At 38.0% G+C, this 19,662-nt stretch overlaps 2 protein-coding genes across 2 annotated transcripts; one reads left to right on the top strand and one right to left on the bottom strand.

Moving 5' to 3' along the window:
- Positions 1-9,584: 9,584 nt before the first annotated feature.
- LOC133303367 (secreted RxLR effector protein 161-like) lies at positions 9,585-10,399 on the top strand. Its single transcript, XM_061503272.1, has 2 exons — positions 9,585-9,714; positions 9,777-10,399. The coding sequence occupies exons 1-2, from the start codon at positions 9,585-9,587 to the stop codon at positions 10,397-10,399; spliced, it is 753 nt and encodes a 250-aa protein (XP_061359256.1).
- Positions 10,400-16,241: 5,842 nt separating this feature from the next.
- On the bottom strand, positions 16,242-17,537 carry LOC133303368 (uncharacterized). The gene has a single exon (XM_061503273.1). It carries the CDS (start codon positions 17,535-17,537, stop codon positions 16,242-16,244), a length of 1,296 nt encoding a protein of 431 aa, XP_061359257.1.
- Between the last annotated feature and the right edge of the window lie 2,125 nt (positions 17,538-19,662).

A 19,662-nucleotide genomic window follows, 5' to 3' on the forward strand; every position in this document is an offset into this window, starting at 1 on the left:
ATAATGACAGGGTATTGATCTTCATCTCCAAAGAAGGCATATTTCAGAGTTTCATGTAACTCCTTCAATTCTATTTTTGGTGCTACTGTAATTAGATCATGTTCCTTCTTTTCTAGCACCTCAAAAACAACTTCTAACTCTTCTTGTGGAGTAGCTTCATCTTGAGCCTTTAACTCTTCTTCAAGCTCTTGAAGCTCACTTTTCTCTTCCATAACCACCTCTTTCACTGCTTCATCAATCACATCAAGCCTGAAGCAGTCACTGGGGTCAGATGAGTTCTTCATAGCTTTAAACACGTTGATTGTGATTGTCTCATCGTTCATCCGTAACTCGAGCTTTCCTTGTTCAACATCAATCAAAGCCCGAGCTGTGGCCAAGAATGGCCTTCCAAGCAGAAGAGGTATTTCAGTTTCTTCTTCCATATCCAACACAATGAAATCAGCAGGGAAGATAAATTTGTCAACTTTGACAAGGACATCCTCTAGTATCCCATTGGGTCTCCTTGTTGAACGGTCAACTAATTGTAAAGAGACCATGGTTGGCTTCAGTTCAGAAATTCCCAATTTTTTGCATATTGACAGCGGCATCAAGTTGATGCTTGCTCCAAGATCACATAGTGCCCGACCAACATTAGTATTGCCTACCGCAATTGGAATGTTGAAACTTCCCGGATCTTGAAGCTTTGGTGGGAACTTCTTCTGAATGATGGCACTGCACTCTTCAGTACGTGCTACTGTCTCACAATCCTGCAACTTATGCTTTCTAGACAATAAATCTTTCATGAATTTAGCATAGTTAGGCATGCTAGCAAGAGCTTCAGCAAATGGAATATTAATATGCAATATTTTAAACATTTCTAAAAACCTGGCATACTGTTGTTTCTGTGCTTGCTGCTTGAGCTTTATAGGATATGGAGGTTTCTCAAAACGAGAATAATCCATCTGTTTCTTTGGAGCTTCAACAGCTTTCTCCTTTACTTCTTCTTTGTCTTGCTTTGCAGGTTCTTCTTTTTCATGCTCCGCCTCAGGTGTTGGCTCATCAACTTTCTTTGGCTGAACTGATTTCGACTTTTCTTGAGGAGTGATCACAATTCCACTCCTTGTCACAATGGACTTGCATTCCTCTTTTGGATTCACAATTGTATCACTTGGGAACTGTCCTTGAGACCTTTCAGCCAACTGCCTAGACAACTGGCCTATCTGACTCTCCAAGTTTCGGATGGAAGCATCCTGGTTCTTGTGGTAGGCTCTGGTCTCCATTATGTGATCATTGGTAGTCTTGGCCAGCTGTATCATCGCTTTCTCCAATTCAGATGGCTCTTTTTGTTGCAGCGGAGGAGGTTGCAGATAGTTGTTGGATTTATAATCCAAGCCGCTCCCTTGATTCCTCCTTTGAAAGTTGTTCCCTTGGCCTCCATTCTGATTCCTTTGATAACTTTGAGTGTTTTGTGGAGGCCTTGGATCATACCAAATTCCATTGACCTGGAATGGTTCAGCTCTATTGAGTGTAGGGCACCCATTAGTATCATGCGGCTCCTTACAATACTCACAGTCGAATACATCCACCTTGGAAGTTGAAAGCTGCATCTTGTCGAGCTTGGCATTCAAACTGGCCAGCTGCTGCGAAATCATCTTTTGTTCAGCTAACGAGGCGCCAGTGTTCCCCAGTTGTAAAATTCCCCTTTTGGGATGAGCTGGTTGAACTAGAGGAACTGTAGTCGACGCGTTATCATTCTGTGCCAGATAATCAATTAGCTCCAGGGTTTCAGTTGCCGTCTTCTTTCCGATGGTTCCACCGGCTGCACCATTAACAACCATGCTGGTATCTGGTGTCATCCCATTGTAGAAGACTCTGACCTTCTTCTAATCTGGAAAGTCATATTGGGGGCACTTTCTGATCAACTCCTGGAATCTAGTCCAGGATGCACAGAGAGTCTCTCCCGGCTGCTGAATGAAGTTGGTGATTTCGTTCACCAACTTATTGTACTTTTCCTGAGAAAAATGCTCAGCAAAGAATTTAGCGGCTAGATCGTCCCATGTTCGAATACTGTTAGGAGCTTGGCGATTTAGCCATCTGAGTGTTTTTCCGGTCGAAGCAAAAAGAAACAGCCTAAGTCTGATTGCATCGTCAGACACTCCATGATGCTTAGTGGTGTCACAGATTCTCAAAAATCTGTCCATGAAGTCATAAGGATCTTCGTAATCCTCTCCACCGAAAGGGTTTTTTCTTAAAGCTTTTTAAGGATGAGGCTGGGGAAGCTTGCTGGTTTCAAACTAATAATTCTTGGCCAAGGCTAAAGGTGGATCAACTTGATAATTTAGACTCAGTGTTAACTGTAGAGGAAGTGAGAAAGGCTTTTATCCAAATGCCTCCTTTGAAGGCTCCAGGTGTGGATGGGTATCCAGCTTTTTTCTTTCAGAGGAATTGGGAGTTGCTCAAAGACCAAGTCTTTAATAGTATGCAGCATTATTTGTTGAACCCTAGGGGTGCAGAGGCAGCCAAGAGGTTTGCCTAGAAGCAGCCACCCTTGAAAGAGTGCGTAATAGCTCACTGATCGAGCGCTCTTGCGCCGAAGATGAACAGGGCTAAGCGATCTGCCGAAGCTGTGGGGTGTAATCAGATCTGTGAGATAAACCAAACTCTGTTAGTTTTAATCCCTAAGGTTGAGAGACCTTGTTTGATGAAGCAGTTTCGACCTATAGCCCTTTGTAATTCCATTTACAAGGGTTTTAGCAAAATCCTAGCTAATAGAGTGAAACCTTTGCTTGAGGAGCTGGTGTCCCCAAATCAAGCAAGTTTTGTGCCTAAAAGGAACATCCAGGACAATATAATCATTGTCCAGGTACTGATTCACTCTATGCATAGGTTGAAAGGGAGAAAGGGTTTCTTTTCTATTAAAATAGATTTAGAAAAGGCATATGACAAGCTGAGTTGGAATTTTATTATAGCAGTCTTGGAGGAGTTGAAGTTTCCTAGATCTCTAGTGGATGCTATCATGGGCTGTGTGACTAGCCCTATTTTGGAGGTGCTTTGGAATGGGTCTAGAACCCCCAGCTTCTGTGCTCAGAGGGGTATTAGACAAGGAGACCCTCTTTCCCCCTATATCTTTGTTCTTTGCATGGAAAAATTATCTCACTTGATTTTGGATGAAGTGGAGAGTAAAGCTTGGTTTCTTATGAGAGATGGAAGGTCTGGGCCACACATATCTCATATTTTATTTGCTGATGATATTATCTTGTTTGCAGAAGCATCTTTATGCCAGCTTAATTGTATAACTACCTGCTTAGACAAGTTCTCCAAGATGTCTGGTCAGTGTGTTAGTTTTGAGAAATCATGTATATACTTCTCCAAAAATTCTGATCAGGAAACTGTGCAGTCCATTGCTGATGCTAGTGGGTTCAAGGTGGTTAAGAATTTAGGCAGGTATTTAGGAGCTTTTATGAGGCATGGCAGAATAAATAGGGATCACTATGTTGATGTCATTGCTAGAGTTCAGGCAAGACTGCAAGGCTGGAAATCCAAGTGTCTATCAATGGCTTGGAGGATTACATTAGCTAATAGTGTCATTTCTGCCATTCCTAGTTACCATATGCAAAACAATATAATCCCAGTTCATGTGTGCAATGCTGTTGAAAAAATGCAAAGGAGTTTTATATGGGGCGATGAAGAGAACAAAAGAAAAGCTCATTATGTAGCTTGGGAAAAGATGTGTCAACCAAAGGAGTGTGGAGGGTTGGGAATTACCAATTTGAGGACTCAAAATGAGGCTTTTATGCATAAACTAGCTTGGAAAATTATTGATGAGAAGAACAGTCTTTGGGCTCAAGTTTTGCTAGGGAAGTATGGGAGGAAGATGGATCCTAACCGAGGATTAATAGCAAAGAGCAGTGACTCAGTTCTTTGGAAAAACATTGTCTCAGCTCGTGGCAAGATTGGTCAGAATCTGGAATGGGTTGTTGGGAATGGTAGATCAATTCTGTTTTGGACAGATTTGTGGGGTGGCTGGCAGGAGACTTGGTTGGAGAAAGCCTTATCCAAACCTCCAAAATATGACCTTAAGCTCACGGTGAGTGAGGTGGTTGATTATAATGCTGGAGAATGGGACTGGAATTATTTGAGTAAGTTTCTGGACATGTCATCTTGCAGCAAGTTGAGGAAGATGATTATTCCAGATATTAATTGCTCTGAAGACTGGCTTAAATGGAGAAACCTTGCCTCTGGAAAATCATTGGTGAGGAATGCATACTGCATGCTCTTGAACTCTAATTGTGCTAAGGATAAAATATGGGCTGCTGTTTGGCATTGGAGAGGTCCATTTCGGATGGCTGTGTTTCTATGGATAGCCTGCCTCAACAAACTGCCTGTGAGGAGTATTACTGGGTTGTGGAGTGGGGGAGAGATTCACTGCCCAACTTGCGTGGTGGGGCATGAAACCTTGATGCATGTGCTGAGAGATTGTCCGGTTGCTAGAAGAATTTGGGAGATCTGGTTTAAGGGCAATATCCCTAGGAGATTCCTTCAAACTGATGATCTGGAGTGGTTCAGGTTGAATTTAGGTACAAGCTTTTCTTCTCATATTTGGCAATCATGGACTGAAATTTTGTTGTTACTTGCTGGTCCATTTGGCAGTGGAGGAATGCTTCCATCCATGAGGTTCTGTTTGTTAGACCTCAAGATCCAGTTTATAGGATACTTTGCTATTTCAAGGAGATGAAGATGAACAAAAGAGGGGAACCTGCTGCTGTTGATTGTAATCATTCCGTAATTCTGAGTGGGACTGGGCAGCATGCTTATAATAGCAAGGTGAAAATTTACGTAGATGGGGTTGTTTGCCTAGCTAATCAGAAAAGTGCTTGTGGTGGTTTTGCCTGCTCAACTAGTGGTGACTGGCTTCGAGGTTTGTCCTACACTATAGGAAGATCTTCTCCTTTGGAAGCTGAGCTAATAGGCATTCTTCATGGTCTGAAGCTAGCAGCAGATTTAAAGGTATCCAATGTTTGGATGGGAAGTAATTGCCAAGAAGCAATATCGTGCCTTAGGGAGGAATCTGAAGCGTACAGGTTATCTTCCTTGTTAGGTGAAATCAGGAAAAGTGCTGCTGCTCTTAAGCATGTCCAGGTTGATTTTTTATATAGAGATTGTAATGGTGTAGCTGATCTTTTAGCCAAGTCAGGTTTGTATTACAGGGATGATGAGGTAAGGATGTTTGCTTCACCTCCTGGTAGTATAGTGGATGTGTGGAATACTTTCAGTGTGAACTTGATGTTAGAGCATGTGAACTCTAACATGCATAATCTGTCTTTGTAGTTGTGCTGGGCTAGACCCTCCATTTATACCAAAAAAAAAAAGACACTTATTAGAAAAAGGAAAAAATAAAAAATAGGCCATATATGCTGGACTACAGGATTTTCAATGATATTTATTTAGCGTGAAACCAAATTATTACATAATTAGGATTTGAATCGGGTCTCACTTATCTGTCAGTTGCTTGTCCATGATTAGGGTCGGCAAATATGAGCAAATCCGTAGGGATGACTCCCAATCCGTCAAAAATGAGTTAAGTTGGGTTGGCAAAAATGAGCTGCCAACCTGACTCGAGCCAGCTCGAGAAAAAATGAGCCAACCCGCTGGTTAAACGAGCTAGCTCGCGAGTTGATTTTTTTATATAAAAAATACAAAATATAATATACAAAAGTGGACAAAATCCACACATGTCATTGCCTTTCTTCCTTCTCTAAACCTAAGTCCCTAATCTTCTCACATCCCTGCCATTTTTATATTGTTAGGATGTGCTGGCTCTGTTTGGTTCAAATATCTTATCCACTTGGTTGCAAGTGATTTTGATTATTTTTTGATGTTGGTGCAAATTTGTTGTGAAGAAAATTCGTAACTAGAATATTTTGCTTTTATTTCTCATTTTATAACCCTTTGTTTAAGTTTATGTAAGCCACATAACTAATGTATTAATACTACAGGCTCATTTAAATAGGCTGAAAACGAGCTAACCCGCGAGGCAATTTTCGAGCTAACTCGCGCGCTATTTTTTCAAACCAAACCATGAGCTGTATTTTTGAGCCAACCCTAACACGACTCGGATCGAGTTGAGTTTTCTAGCTCATTTTTTTTCGAGCCAACTCTAACTCAACTCGTTTTTTTCGGGTTGCGGGTTGGGCTGGGTCGAGCCGAGTTGCCCACCCTATCCATGATATATATACTTATTAAGATGCGGACTACTTCTACCTGGACAGAAAGACCCTATGAAGCTTCACTATTCACTTGGATTGGCTTTGGGCTTTTCCTGCGCAGCTTAGGTGCAGGGCGAAGAAGAGCTAGAATTCTAACCTTGTGCCAGGATCTATGGGCCAAGGGACAGTCTCAGGTAAACAGTTTCTATGGGTGTAGGCCTCCCAAAAAGTAACGGAGGTGTGCAAAGGTTTCCTTGGGTCAGACGAAGATTGGCCCTCGAGTGCAAAGGTAGAAGGGAGCTTGACTGTAAGACCCACCCGTCGAGCAGGCACGAAAGTCGGCCTCAGTGATCTGACGATACCGAGTGGAAGGGCCGTCTCTCAACGGATAAAAGTTACTTTAGGGATAACATGCTGATCTTCCCCAAGAGCTCACATCGACAGGAAGGTTTGGCACCTCGATGTCGGCTCTTCGCCACCTGCGGCTGTAGTATGTTCCAAGGGTTAGGCTGCTCGCCCATTAAGGCGGTACGTAAGCTGGGTTCAGAACATCGTGAGACAATTCGGTCCATATCCGGTGTGGGCATTAGAGCATTGAAAGGACCTTTCCCTAGTACGAGAGGACCGGGAAAGACACACCTCTGGTGTGCCAGTTATCGTGCCCACGATGTACATGATGATGAAGGGATTTCTCACTACATTACATCGAGGAAGAAGGGTAAGCTTCATTTGGAGTTAGGTCAGATTGGGAAAAACATGTTCTAGAGCGTGGGGCCCCGATGTACAGGATGATGTTTTCTAAATCATATGATGATATCAGTGAAGTTCCAGTTGCAAATAATGTAATTCTGAAAGCTGGCTAGTCCATTAAACCTCCAAAGTGTTACTGTTTTTGCAGAATCTATCACACAACCAATGGTTTCTCCATGCATGGCTCATGGTTTAGGTAATATGAGCATTACACAATACAGATATCTTTATGAAAACTATCTTTTATGGTATTGATCAATTAATTCATCTGAAGTATTCATCCTGCTAGCATTGTAGGGTTGGACATCCTTACAATTTGGGGGATGGAGTGCAGAGCTGTTGTTGATGTGCAGAGCCAAAAATATTCAATAAGTGATTCCAAAGTCATTGTGCATGCAAATGTGCATATGATTCCTAATGTTCTAAGATATCCCCTCCAAGAATGCATGTAGAAGCCAACCAATGAAATTAAAGTTGTAGGTCAGAGAGATGTCCGAAGTTAATGTTGTGTATATTTGCAATGAAATTATATAAGGCCTAGAAAATCATAATTTTTATATGAAGTGTAAATTTGTGATTTCTTTTACAATTAAAATTACATATCTTTTGTTTCGTTGTCTTTTTAAGCTAGAGGTGTGCGACTCGTCTAAGCTCATCAAAGTTCCTAGTTGCGATGTATGTAAAACACCGAAACAGAAAATGAGACTTATAACTCACTAGACCCAATAATGCATCCTATCATATAAAATACCATTCATTTTAATCTTAACAAATGTTAAATTAACATGTAAATATGTTGACTCAACAGTAAACTTTTTTATGATCTGTAATATAAATTACAAATATATCAAAATCCATCGAATGCAAAAATGTAAAGTGGGATTAAAAGGGTATATCAATGCTGATTTGTTAAATATGATGGGAATAATTTAGATATGCAAAAGTTATGATAAAATATAATGCTTAAACTAATCTATATGCACAGATGATTGCACGTAGTGGTAAAAGTGGGCTGGGCTGGGCCGAGCTTTTCTCCAAAAAGTTCAAGCTTGTGTCAAAAAATTTCAATTTGGCCGGGCCTGAGCCTAGTACGAGTCTAACTGTTAGTCTGCCTTGACCCGTTTATAAAAAAATAAATAGCCTGACTTGACCCGTTAGCCTGTTAATTTTTAACTTTCAAACAGAACCATGAATCATCTTCACAAAATACACAAATTTTGTTGCTAAAACAAAAATCACAATTTCAACGTTCAAACAGAACCATGAATCATAACAAAACTCAATACAATATGTTTTTAAGTCACTTTCAAAGTAAAATGTTCAAACTAAATCACATATATTTTATCATATCCAACAAACAAATCTATACTATATAAATTAAAATAAGTACATAAATCCAACAAACACATTATGATGATTGTAGTAGCCAAAAACTTCTCTTCATCTTCTCTCCCCTATAAATACAATTCCAAGATTACATAAGTTGGCAAAAAATTTGTAAATGTAGAAAACAAAAAAACAAGAATAAAGAATAGAAACAAAAAAAATAAGATTAAGAAACAAAAAAATATTTTAATAGATTCATATAGGCAATCTCACATACTGAGATGTTGGTTCTTCCTATATAAAAAATATAGCCAAATTTCTATTAAAATTTAATCGAATATAATTAAATGTAAACTAATTTCAATTGATTAAATTTATACCTTTTGTTTTTTCTTCAAGTCATACCTATGACGTAGAGCCTAGTCTATCCACTGCAGTTGAAACATATTTTCTCACAAGAAGAAGTTGATGATATACCTCCACAAGAAGAAGTAGGTATCATACGGCTCCCTCTTCCTAAACACCTGACCAATTGTCCGAGGATATCCCTCAGGTAAGAAACCATCACTTACCTAATGATTCTAATGTACCTCTGAGTTGTAAATTGCCTGACAGGATTAATAGAGGGAAGCCCCCTAATAGATATTCTCTGGATGCTGAAGAGAAAAAAATGAGATACCCCACTGCAAATTATGTGTGTACTAAGAAGCTGTCTGACTCCTTGAAGAGGTTTGTTATGAATGTATCTTCTATTCATGCTCCATGTGGGGTACACGAAGCAATGGAGGATCGAAAGTGGGTAAATGCTATGGAAGAAGAAATGGAGGTCTTGCAGGAAAATAAAACATGGAGGCTAGTACCACTTCCTAATGGGAAGAAAACTGTGGGGTGCAAATGGGTCTTCTCTGTGAAGTACAAACCATATGGGTCTATCGAAAGGTACAAGGCCAGGCTAGTAGCAAAAGGATATACTCAAACATATGGGATATACTACCAAGAAATCTTCTCCCCAGTTGCAAGACTGAATACAATCCGAGTCTTGTTATCACTCGCTGCCAACTTAGATTGGCCATTACAACAATTTGATGTGAAAAATGCCTTTTTGCATGGTGATTTGGAAGAGAAAATTTATATGGATATCCCACCAGGGTATTGTTCTCAGCCCAATCCTAAGAAGGTATATAAATTAGAGCGTTCTTTATACGGTCTAAAACAGTCACCAAGGGCTTGGTTTGGCCGATTTAGTGCTGCAATGAAAAAGTATGGCTATTTGCATTGTAAGTCTGACCATACGCTATTTCTTCGATAACAGAAAGGTAGGTAATGGCTCTAGTAATTTATGTTGATGATATGATTATTACTGGAAACGATTTAGAGGAAATTGCTTTACTTCAAGAAAGATTGTCTATAGAGTTTGAGATGAAAAAATTGGGAGAGTTAAAATACTTCTTGGGTATAGAGGTTGCACGATCAAAGAAGGAAACTTTTCTATTTCAAAAAAAAAATATGTTTTAGATTTGCTTGCTGAAGTGGGGATGTTAGATTGTAAGCCAGTAGATACCCCTATTGTTCAGAATCACAGGTTAGCCGACTACCCTGATCAAGTGCAACCAAACAAGGAGAGGTACCAAAGATTGGTTGGTAAGTTGACCTATTTATCACATACACGACCTGATCTTGCTTATACAGTCAGTGTCATTAGTCAGTTCAAGCATGCTCCTAGTGAAGATCATATGAATGCAGTTGAAAGAATCCTTCGTTATTTGAAAGGCGCTCCTGGACGAGAACTTTGGTTTCGAAAGGGACCAAATTTGGAGATTGTTGGATATACTGATGCTGATTGGGTTGGTAGCTTGCAGGATAGGAGGTCAACTTCCGGATACTTCACATTTCTGGGGATAAATTTAGTAACCTGGAGAAGTAAGAAGCAAAAGATGGGGGAATTATCTAGTGCTGAGGCAGAATTCAGGGGAATGGCAAAAGGCTTATGTGAATTGTTGTGGTTGAAGAAATTGATGTGTGAGTTGTGGTATCCCTCAAAGATCGAAATGAAGCTTTTTTGTGACAATAAAGCCGCAATTGATATATCTCATAATCCAGTTCAACATAACAGAACTAAACATATTAAGATTAATTGACATTTTATCAAGCACAATTTGGATACAAAGGTCATTAAGTTCCCATTTGTAAAATTCGAGGATCAATTGGCTGACATATTGACAAAGGCGGTTTCAAGTAAAGTGTTTCATAGCTCACTTGACAAGTTGGGCATTAGTGACATCTATGTACCAACTTGAGGGAGAGTGTTGGCGTGAGCAATATTTATAGAATATTATTTGTAAATATTTAAGATTATGATTGTGATTAAAAAATCATTAATTGATTTTATTGTAATTAGAAAACTAAGGAGTAATTTTAGGGAGTGATTTTAGGTCAATCAATTATTTGATTTAGACCAATTTCTTAGGCTGTAGATTATGACTTGCTCTCTATATATACATTGTATATTCATACCAGAAAATATAGTGAAAAATAAGTTCTCTTCCAACCTTCATATTCTTATTTTCTACAACAACATGGAACTCTCATACCCTTGAAGTTGCATACACTGTATTAGGATGGACTGCTTTTGTTGTTTGGTCCTCCAGTTTCTGCCCTCAAGTTTTCTTAAACTTCTTCAGGAAAAGGTATTCACTTTTTTCATTATTTCCTTCACTTCACACCACTCTCTTCTGTTATGTTATGTTTTTTTTTAACCCCAAACTTTAAGTTCCACCATTAAAAATTGAATTTTAGTGTGGTTGGTTTGAATTTCAACTATTTGCTATTGAACAACACAAAGCACACCTTGTACCTCATCTACAACACCTCGTGGCTTCAGTATCATGAAAAATATGGCTTTGACCAGGTATTTATTTTCATTTCACTTCTTTTTCTCACTTTTTTTTTTTCTTGTGTATTTTCTATTTAATTTGTCTCTGATTTTTCCACCTTTCTGTTAAATGTTATCATAGATCAAGCGTTGAATGCAAAGTAATCAATTAACTGAGGATGTTGAGATGTTACAATGAAGAAAACAAATAAAATAATTGTTGTGATGTAACTTAGGATATTTGCCTATTTGGTATCTGCTGGTCCCAAAATAGGTCATTTCATGCAATGTTGATTCTTAATTTCTTACCTGTAAGGTCATTTCATGCAATGTTGAGTCTTAATTTCTCACATTTAATTGATGGAAAAAATGGAAATGGATAGATATGGTTACGACCGACATCATAAAGAATTAAAATTAGGAAAAACCTTTTAAATTTATTTTATTTTAAAATGAGTAGGTAAAAATATGCAATATTTTTTAAAACTTTAGTGATTTAAAATTAGGAAATACTTAAACTAAATTAATGAGAGATTCATTGTTATTCATTTTAGGGATAAATTTATGGGTCTCTTATTTCTAATACAACATGAGATTTTTTTCTCCTATTATAGACATAAAAAGTGGTTGGCCCTCCACCCATTAAAAAAAATAAAAATAAAAATTGTTGCAATCAATTCGATGTCTCACTAGTAAGAAAAAAAAATCTCCTACAATATAATAATTCTTTTCCCCTAAATTTATTTTAGGGTTTTATATTTGTCATGTTATATGACTTAAAAAAATGTTCCTACACACATTCAAGATAAGAGAGAAAGTGAAATGATGAAAGAGAAAAAAAAATGTGGACCTTACCTCTGTGTAGGAACATCTTTTTCTTTCTTTGGATAAATCACATGTATCTTCCACAGGAAGCAATTCTATTCGGGGCGAATTCAGGATAAAGGTTTTAAACCTCTTCCAAAGATAGTACCGGGAAGGATCAAACACATGCTCCCAACTCACCGAATCAGCTCCTATGCGCCAACTGAGCTACTATTATTTGATTATGAACATCTTTTTAGGTAATGTAACATGAAAAATATATAACTCTTTATTTTATAGGTATTATATTTTTAAAATTTATTTGGTTTTCTTAATTATAAAAAATGAATTTGATACATGATCCTTTGGTCCACCATCCACAAGCCCATCTTGACATGACATGGGCCCACTCCTTTCCCCAGACCATAAATACTTTCTCTTGCATATTCTTAAGAGCCATGCCCAAAAATCTGTTTTCGTTAATAATTATAAATATGTCATGTAATTTTTATTTTGTTTCTTGTCTTCAAAAATTTAAAAAAACATGGCGAAAACAATAGATATAGAATTTAGTTTTTACATGTTGATGGTGTAAAAAGTGCAATGCTATGCTAAATGAGTTCTTTAAAAAAACAAACAATGAGTTTAATGTTTCTCCTCGTAGCATTAATGAGTTTAATATTTCTTTGCGAAGTATTATCTTTTGCGCACACATGGGAGTAGATAAGGCCTGTGAGAGAGGAAAGAAAAAGAGAAAAATGGATTCCACCTATTTTCACGTGAGTGAGCTCAGAACTATGGGTGTACAAAATGTCCAAAAGAATCAAACCGATTCATAACTAAACTGCTCCACATTTTAAAAATCAGTTATTTTTAAAAACCAGTTTCATATGAAACTACATTTTATTTTATAAATTGGTTATTTACCAAACCATAAAAATAATTGGTTATCCATGGTTATCCATAACCAAACTATTTTACAATTAAAGAATAAATAAGTATTATCTTTTATCCTTAGCGTTAAAATATGAAAATTACATAAATATGAATCATTTTTAAATGTGACATTATTAGAAAAGTCTCAAATACTAAAAGAATTTATCGAAGAAAAATATTTAGTCGAAAATTTTGACAAAAATCATATTACGTAGAAAATAGAGACGAAATTTTTTCTCGTCGAAACTAGAGACGGGATAAGATTTTGCCATAATTACTGACATAAATTTTTTAGAGACAAAATATTTCAGTCAAAATTTTTGATAGAATCTAAATTTCTTCGAAACTTTCGACAGAAACAATTAGGTCAAACATTTCAACGAAAAATAATTCTGTAAATTTTTTTGAAGACACACATTTCCATAAAAAAATTGATAGAAAATAATTTCGTCAATTTTTTTTACGAAAAATATTTCCGTCCAAATTTTCAACGAAAAAATATTTCCAGTAAAATTTTCAACAAAACACATTTAGAACGAAAATTTTGACGAAAAATATTTTAGAATTTTTTTGACGGAAAATATTTCTATAAAAAATTCTGACGGAAATTTTTTTTGTCAAAGTTCTTTTCGGAATCTAAATTCCCTCCAATCATTTCCCTCAATTTTTTTAACGAAAAATATTTTTATAATTTTTGTCAAAAAATTTATCTTAATATTGTTCCTCAAAATATTTTACGAAAATTTTTCATAGAAATGTGTTCCGTTGAAAATTTTGATGGAAATGTTTTTTATCAAATAAATTGACGGAAATATTTTTCGTTGAAGATTTTCGAGGGAAATGTGGTTCTTTAAAAATTTTGACGGAATTTTTTTGTCAAAAAGTTTAACGAAAATGTTTCCGTCAAAAACTTTCGACGAAATTTGAATTCTGTAAAGAATTTTGATTAATATTGATATAAATGTTTTTCGTCAAAAAATTTGAAGGAAATGTGTTTCGTGGAAAATTTTGATAGAAATATTTTTCGTCAAAAAATTCAATGAATATGTTTTTTTGTGAAATATTTTGACGAAATTTATATTTTGTAAAAAAATTCGACAAAAAAAAATTTCTGTCAATTTTTTTTACAGATATGTTTTTAGTCACAAATTTTGATTCAAATATTTTTCGTCAAAAATTTTTGCAAAATTTTTTGTTGGAAATGTTTTCCATAAAAAGAACGTGAAACAATTTCTATAAGAATCATTTCATCCTGAGAGTTCCAGAACAATGAAGATTCTTGCAAGAAATAGTTGGTCAACTATCTATAACCGGGAGAAACAAACGATTACTTATAAAAATAGCACAATCCATCAAAAATCGATTTTGAATTTGTTAAAAAATCGGTTTTGAACTTGATAACCGGTTTATGGTTCATAACCGATTTTGATTTAAAACCGGTTTTGAATTAAAACCGGTTTAAAACCGGTTTTGAATTAAAACCGGTTTAAAACCGGTTTTGAATTAAAACCGGTTTTAAATCAAAATCGGTTATGAACCATAAACCAGTTTTGGAACCGGTTGTAAACCGGTTTGGACAATTAAAAATCGATTTTTTTTTAAAAAAAAGTGTTTCGGTTTAAAATTCAAACTGTTTAAAACTGGTTCGGTTCAATTTTTGACAATAACCGAACCGAACCACTCCATGCACACCACTACTCAGAACCTTCTGTTTGCATGAGAAATACTAATCCCACACTAAATTATGCATTATCATATCATTATATGATTTAGTAATTATATAAAACATTTCTCCTAACAATGGATTAAATTAAAAGGAAATAGAATTATAATGTTGTAGAAAAGTTGTTAGGTTATGTTATAGAGATAGAGATTGTAAGACCCGCACTTTTTTGTTTTTTGTTTTCTGAAAATAAGTGTGGGTCCCACAATCTCTATCTCTATAACATAACATAACAACTTTTATATTATATTATACTTATTTTTCCCTAAATTAAAATAAAGACTGAGCCTCAAATAATGGTAAAATTGTTTTTTATATCCGAAAGGTCACGAGTTTGAATGGATTGCTCTCACTTGTAACATCCCAAGAGCTGGCAAGGGCAGGGAGTGATCGCCGATGCGAAAGGGCACGAACAATGAGCGGCTCATGCCAAATCTTTCAGCTTGGGGGTTCATGAATGAATTGAATCAACACCCGAAAGAGAGGGATTCCAAAGACTGTGCTGGTATGAGACGGTACAGTTAGGAATGACTTATAAGAATTAATTGGTACTACCTATACTAACAAGATGCATCTACTTTTCGGTAGTCCGGATCGGAAGGACTCCACAGTTAAGCGTGCTTGACTTGGAGCAATTCTGGGATGGGTGACCTCCTGGGAAGTTTTCCCGGGAAGTGTGCGAGTGAGGACAAAGCACACTGAAAAGTCTCGTGTTAGTGTGTGGGGACAGTCATTGATTCTTGCAAGTGGTCGGGCGTTACAAGTGTATAACACTCTTGGGTCTCTCCCAATCCAGCACAGCTTCAATTTTACTCGGATCAACAGCCACTCCTGTAGATTATATGACGTGTCCAAGAAACTGGATCTCGTGTAACCAAAACTCACACTTTGATGGTTTGGCATATAACTGATGCTCCCTTAAAATCTGTAGAACTATCTTCAAATGCTCTGCATGTTCTTCCTTACTTTTGGAGTAGATCAGAATATCATCAATGAATACCACAACAAACTGATCTAAATGTGGTTTGAAAATCCGGTTCATATAACTCATGAACACGGTTGGGGCATTAGTAAGCCCAAATGGGATCACTAGATACTCGTAGTGCCCATATCTAGATCGGAAAGTCGTCTTCGGAATATCCTCTGCTTTTACCCGAATCTGGTGATATCCGGAACGAAGATCAATCTTTGAGAACACTGAAGCACCCCTGAGCTGATCCAACAGATCATCAATGCGTGGTAGAGGATACTTGTTCTTTACTGTTACCTTGTTTAACTGTCGATAATCAGTGCACAACCTCATAGTCCCATCTTTCTTCTTCACGAAGATGACTGGTGCACCCCAAGGAGATACACTCGGTCTGATAAAGTTCTTGCGGGACAATTCTTCTAACTGCTTCTTCAGCTCAGCTAGCTCCACTGGTGACATCCGGTATGGAGCCAATGAGATAGGCCCCACACCAGGTACTACGTCAATTGAGAATTCAATCTCCCTCTCAGGTGGAAAATGAGGAATTTCTTCCGGAAATACATCTTCAAACTCGCATACAACCGCAATATTAGCAGTAGGTTCTTTGGAGTCTCCTACGAGTCCTCCCAGGATAATGTATCCTGCATCTCTCTCATTTAGAGCCTTATTTAATTTTTATGCCGTCAAGTACAAACTGTCCGATTTTTCTCCTTTTGCAGCAAAGAAAACCCTTCTCCTACAACAATCTAGCATCACACCATATCGGACCAGCCAATCCATACCTACGATAATGTGTAGATTCATGCCCTCAAGCACTATTAAATCCACCATATACTCTTCTTGCTCATATATGAATCTGACTTCTTTGCACTTCAAGGAAGTAGAAACAATGTCTCCGGTGGCAGTCTTCACTACCATGGGAGGCGTGAACTCACAAATGGGTAAATGTACCCCATTAGCAACAAATTCTGATATGAAGGAGTGGGTAGCACCAGAATCAAACATGGCATCAAAAGTATATCCTCTGATAAGAATAGTACCTCTGATAAGGTTTGGAGACCTCTCTGCCTCATGCTGTGTCATTGCATATACCCTGGCACTAGTGGGCGCCATAGGCTCCTCTATGGATCTTTGAGTAGGCACAGACTGAATAGGGATCGCCTGAATGGCTGCAACTTGCCCCGTCTTCTTGGGGCATTCTCTGGAATAATGTTCTGCCTGACCACAACTGAAGCAAACATTCTGCCCCAGTCGACAAACACCTGTATGCATCTTCCCACACTTGGCACAAGTGGGAATCTTCCATGCACTAGACATTCCGCTTCCATTCTTCACAAAGGGAGTCTTCTTAAACTTGGTGTTCTGCTGTGCTTGCAAACCCTTGCCCTTACCCTTCCAGGGCGTAGTCTTCCCACTGAAGCTCTTTCCTGTTGCTTCCTTTCCCCTGGTACGATAGTGCTCCTGAATATTCTGGCACTGCTTGATCAACTCCACAAAATTTCTGGTGCAATGACCCGCCAGTTTGTCTGCTATCATATCATTCAGACCCTTCCTAAATCGAAAGGCCTTGTCTTCTGGAGTGAGGGGAGTTCTACCATAACAAGAATATTTTGCCAAGCGGTTGAACTTGCTCAGATATTCATCCACAGTCATGCCTCCCTGCCGGAGGTCTTCAAACTCACTCTTCTTCCTTTCCATGGCTTCTTCAGGGAAGTACTTTTGCAGAAAATGTCTCTCAAATAACGGCCAAGTAATAGCATAACCTTGGCACTCAAGTGGGTTTCTAACATTACTCCACCAGTCAGCAGCATCCCCCTGTAACATGTACACCACATATAGGAGCTTCGTGTTGGTATCGCATTCCATAACCTGAAAAATACAATCCATCTCTTGGAGCCACTCCAATGCTGCAATGGGATCTCTTCCACCTTTGTAGTGAGGTGGGGAATGCTTCCTGAAAGCATTCAGCATACGCTCTCTAGTATCTCGGTCAAACCTGGGTTGTATAGCTGATCTATCAACCTCAATAACTGGCTGCCTCACTAGTCTTTCATGGACAGATGCCTCCGCCTCCTAATGGGCCTCTCCTAACCCTTCCTGTCCCAGCACAACAGGCTCGAGAATCTGTACGGGACCAGCAGCACGTGCAACCTGCTGCTGCACATGTGGTGTAACTGGCGGTGGAGGAGGTGGTGGAGGTCCTCCACGTACCTCTGTCAACAGTAGTCGGATCATCTCAGCATTGGCCAGCCTATTCTGCACCATAAGGTCTTCACTGGCCTTTCTCAGCTGCTCTCTATTGCGATCTCTGGCCTCTTCGATTCTTTTCAAATCAGCTTCCCTGGTTTCATTCAGGGTCTGCTGCAATGTTGCTATAGCTGCAACAATAGGATCAGGAGGAGGGTTTTGAACTATTCGCCTGGGTCTCCCTCGAGGTGCCATGTCACTACACAAAACTGCACGAGGTATGAGTTAGCTACGCTCAATCAAGTGATAGCATATGCAATATCATGACACTCAAGAGACACTCAATAAAAAGTTCTAACACTTAAGCAATACATCAGTGAACGTCCCGGTGAAACTGCTCTGATACCATAAATGTAACACCCCGTAGTACTCCGATTGTTAACATACATGATATTTAACATTCACAGCGGAAGACTATATTTGAAAAGGAAAAAAAGCGTCTTATAAAAATACGAGTAAACTTTTTCCAAAACAGTTTATAAAAATATTTCTAAAAACGTTCACGTGAGATACTGCGAAAGCGTAAATCTAAACCTACATCTACTAATTAATCCTATGAGCCAGTATTAGTGGCCATTGACCATCAAGATATGACATCAAGTGTCATTCCTGACGGAGTCTCACGGACAGCATAACGGTTGTATTTCGGATAACTGGGAACATGGTTCCCACACATACATTTAACCTGATAAATATGATAATTTAAACAGACAGCTTGCAAGTTCACCCGGACTGCAATCCCCTCAATGGGTCAATACAAACAAGAAGACTACATGCCCAAATTAACTGAATACATGCATTAAGTCTATATTAATTCAAAGTATAAAAACATCAGTAATTAATCTATGGCTCTAAGGATACAATCATGAGCCTAAATAAATACATAACATAATCTCCATATATAATTAAGCATGTTAACAAATCCATATATCATCATAAGTCTAAACATAGTCTAAAATAATCAGCTGCATCATCTCTACTCCAATGCGGGGGCCTTGCCCCTATAAGCATCACCACTACTCTGGGTATCTGAAATGATGTCCCCAAACAGGGTAAGATACAACATCTCAGTAAGCTCAAGGTTCATAGAGGACCCTCTAACCCCTGATCCCACTTCCTGCATAACAAGTCAGATATAAAGCATATAATACAGACATACAGCATAAACATAGCATCATCATATCATCCTTGTGTAACCCCAGGGTCAAAGCCATAGACGGTTACACATGTGTGACTTCCAGGGTCAAGCCATAGACAGTCAACACAACCTCAGTATGAAATAGCTCCCAGAGTCAAGTCATAGGCAGCCTACATACCATGATCACTGGCCAGGATCCTCATAACATATATCATTAGTGCATCATCATAACATCAAGATCATATAACATCTATATGAATGTGAATGAATGCATATATACATCATACCATATACTTTCATACAATATAACCATAATTCCCACCATCATGGTGGGGCCACAGAGAAGAGTCAACTAGAACTAGGAGCTTACCTCACTGAGCTTATCAACAGCCCAACTCCAACAGTCCAATACGTATGCTCCAGTACACTCTCAAGTGCCAAGCTCTCTAGGAAAACCTAGAGCAGGAACCATTCACATCATTAATTACATATTAATTAATCAAGTCATATCCACGACTTAATCATTTAATGATTCCACTTTTCATACTCATATGCCAATAATATGCCCATAACAAGTCTAGACTAATTATTACTTATTAAATATTTTAGTGCATTATTACAAGCCACTTTAATCTTCAATTACTTACATAGCTTAGAGTCACATGCAAGGCTCACTTACATAACTTAGATTAAATATCACTTTTACGGTTT

Source organism: Gastrolobium bilobum, unplaced genomic scaffold (assembly GCF_033153095.1).
Source record: "Gastrolobium bilobum isolate Gb01-03AN ecotype WA unplaced genomic scaffold, APGP_CSIRO_Gbil_v1 utg1982, whole genome shotgun sequence".
Taxonomy (NCBI): domain Eukaryota; kingdom Viridiplantae; phylum Streptophyta; class Magnoliopsida; order Fabales; family Fabaceae; genus Gastrolobium; species Gastrolobium bilobum.

Bases quoted from the DNA above. Each gene is read 5' to 3' on its own strand.
- LOC133303367 (XM_061503272.1), top strand. From the start codon at position 9,585: ATGGCTCTAGTAATTTATGTTGATGATATGATTATTACTGGAAACGAT. The intron at 9,715-9,776 runs GTATAGAGGTTG...AATATGTTTTAG, and splicing joins AGAGTTAAAATACTTCTTGG to ATTTGCTTGCTGAAGTGGGG.
- LOC133303368 (XM_061503273.1), bottom strand. From the start codon at position 17,537: ATGCTGAATGCTTTCAGGAAGCATTCCCCACCTCACTACAAAGGTGGA.